The 2,242-nt window shown below is 39.7% G+C and overlaps 1 protein-coding gene across 4 annotated transcripts in view; it reads right to left on the bottom strand.

The window, feature by feature from the left end:
* The window catches only part of Znf655 (zinc finger protein 655), a 16,883-nt gene that overhangs the window by 9,063 nt on the left and 5,578 nt on the right, over positions 1-2,242 (bottom strand). The window contains exon 3 of one of the 4 annotated variants that reach the window (XM_021222563.2): positions 489-1,935. The exons of 2 other annotated variants lie outside the window; for them this stretch is intronic. In XM_021222563.2, the coding sequence (XP_021078222.1) occupies positions 1,739-1,935 (197 nt within the window). In that variant the 3' untranslated portion in view covers positions 489-1,738. Of the gene's footprint in view, positions 1-488; positions 1,936-2,242 lie in introns of those variants that run through there. One more of the 4 variants, XM_021222562.1, reaches the window with a different exon arrangement.

Raw genomic sequence — 2,242 nt, 5'->3', positions numbered from 1 at the left:
GAGAGAGAGAGAGAGAGAGAGAGAGAGAGACTGAGACTCTCACTGTATAGCTCTGGCTGGTTTAAAAACAAACCAACCCAAGATTTTTAATGTCATACATGATTGGACCTACTGTGCCGCAGGCAGAAAAAAGCATGTGCTTCAGGGACAGAGGCAGGTCCCAGAGCCTCAATTTTCTTAGAAAAAATTAATACTATCCTCCGTGGCCAGTGAGATGATTTAGTAAAGGAGCTCGTCATTAAGCCTGATGACCTGGATCCAACCCCCAGAACATAGCACAAGGAGAGAAATGATTAGAAAGTTATCCTCTGAACTCAACATGCAAGCTTTGGTGTGCACCACTCCCTTCAAATAAAGAAATGTAACTGTTTAAAGAATTTTCTGCTTTGCTTTGTTTTTTGCTTTTGAGACAAAGTTTCTCTGTGTAGCCTTGACTGTCCTGGAAATCAATACAGATTAGGCTGGCCTCAAACTCAAGATCTGCTTGCTCCTACCTCCCTAGTGCTAGGCTTAAAGGCTTTAAAAGAAGCTATTTAAAAAGAGTAACATCCTCTGCTTCTGTTGAGTTATAACAAGGATTAATGAGGTATACACAGCATGTGGTACAAACAGTAGTCATGACAGTAAGACACATTCTATGGAAATTACTGTTGTCTCCAAGACATCAAGCATTTTGTAAACTCGGCCATTTATTTATTTACTGCTGTCTAGTGCAAACATTTAATCAAGGGACTACTCTTTTGGTACCTGTGATAAATACAAATATAGCCATGGGAGATACATGAATTGGAAAAAGAGACTAAGCCATGGACTGAATTATAAAAGGTCTTATGTTATAATCCCAAACACTAAATAATTAGTAAATACTAAATTTAACCTTACATTTAAAATGAAATATGGAGGACCCACAAAGATAAAATGAATTCCCAAGGGTGTTAAAATAGTTGCTAAGGTTGTGCTGGCTCGGTCACAAGAGCAAGCTGGGTAGTGTAGGAGGGTTTCTTATAGTTTATGCGGGTATGCATGTATGTGTGTCCTTTGTGTGTGAAAAGATGACAAGATAAAATGAGGTAAAGTTCCACTTGGTAGTATATTATAAGCTTGAGTTAAAGTACTACAAATTTCTTTACTACAAAAAGTACACAAGTGAACTGTTGAAAATTCTGTATTAGGTAAAATTAACAGTAGTTTACAATTATATATAGATCATTTTACAATTTACAAAGCTTTTAAAAATACATCCATTTTGATGCCCTGAACTATTTAATTTCTGTTCCCCCTACTTCCCCTCTATCAAAGACAGCATTAAGAACACTTAAGTAGGAAAGGTAATATAAATACAGCAATTGGTTCAGTACCACAACGAATCAGGTACAAGAAGACAGAACTTTAAAGGAAGAAAAAAAATGATACCAAACATGAGAGAAGTAGATCACACAAGTAAGGCGTCACAGTGGGCAGGCCATACTCACTGCTAGAAAGAGCATCCAGCATCTGTTCCCTACTCTAAAATACCAGGAAAAGATGGCAACTGAAGAGAGAGTTAGCTTTGTGGCATTTCACACAAGTAGCTGACCACCAAGTGGGGTTTATGAATGAACGGAGTTCCAAATGCACATGATCATAAGGAAGGTTTCCATGTTAGAGATTCACCAAATGTCACTTAAGGAGGGAGCGGCAACTTTACATAATGGTGGCATCCCAAGGAACATATATTCCATCAACCAAGTTTGATATCTTACAATCTTGGAAAAGGAGTTTCCGTGCTAGGATGAGCACTCCCGACGGAAAGCCGATCCCTGGGCCATCTCTTGGTGATTCCTGCCGTAAGGACTGCAAGTGTTTCTCCAGAGAAAGCACTTGCCTGGGTATGACTCAGGGCTGGGCAGGAATTCACACAATGAATCCGGGTGGTAGGAAGGCGGAGAAGTATGCCTATAAAGATCAAAGAGCCAGGAATGGAAAACATACTAAAAAACCTTCCCAATGAGCCAATGAGTAAACTCTCTCCCACATGTAAGAAAATGTCTTAAATCTAGCATGTAATCCGAAAAGTTTTAATAAAAAAAAAAAAAAAAAAAAGGTGGGGGAGGGGTGGAGTTTTTTGGTGTAAACGGACAGAGAGTGTGTGCAAGATCCTGGACATCCTAAAAAACTGCAGTGAGGGCAGCGGACAAGATGACAAAGCTCAAGGAGACAGCCAACAGCCCTGTCCCTCCTCAGGGGTACTTCTCAACAACAC

Source organism: Mus pahari, chromosome 23 (assembly GCF_900095145.1).
Source record: "Mus pahari chromosome 23, PAHARI_EIJ_v1.1, whole genome shotgun sequence".
In the NCBI taxonomy this organism is placed as follows: Eukaryota; Metazoa; Chordata; class Mammalia; order Rodentia; family Muridae; genus Mus; species Mus pahari.
The sequence above is the reverse complement of the archived record's forward strand: the minus strand, read 5'-3'. Positions and strand labels throughout refer to the sequence as shown.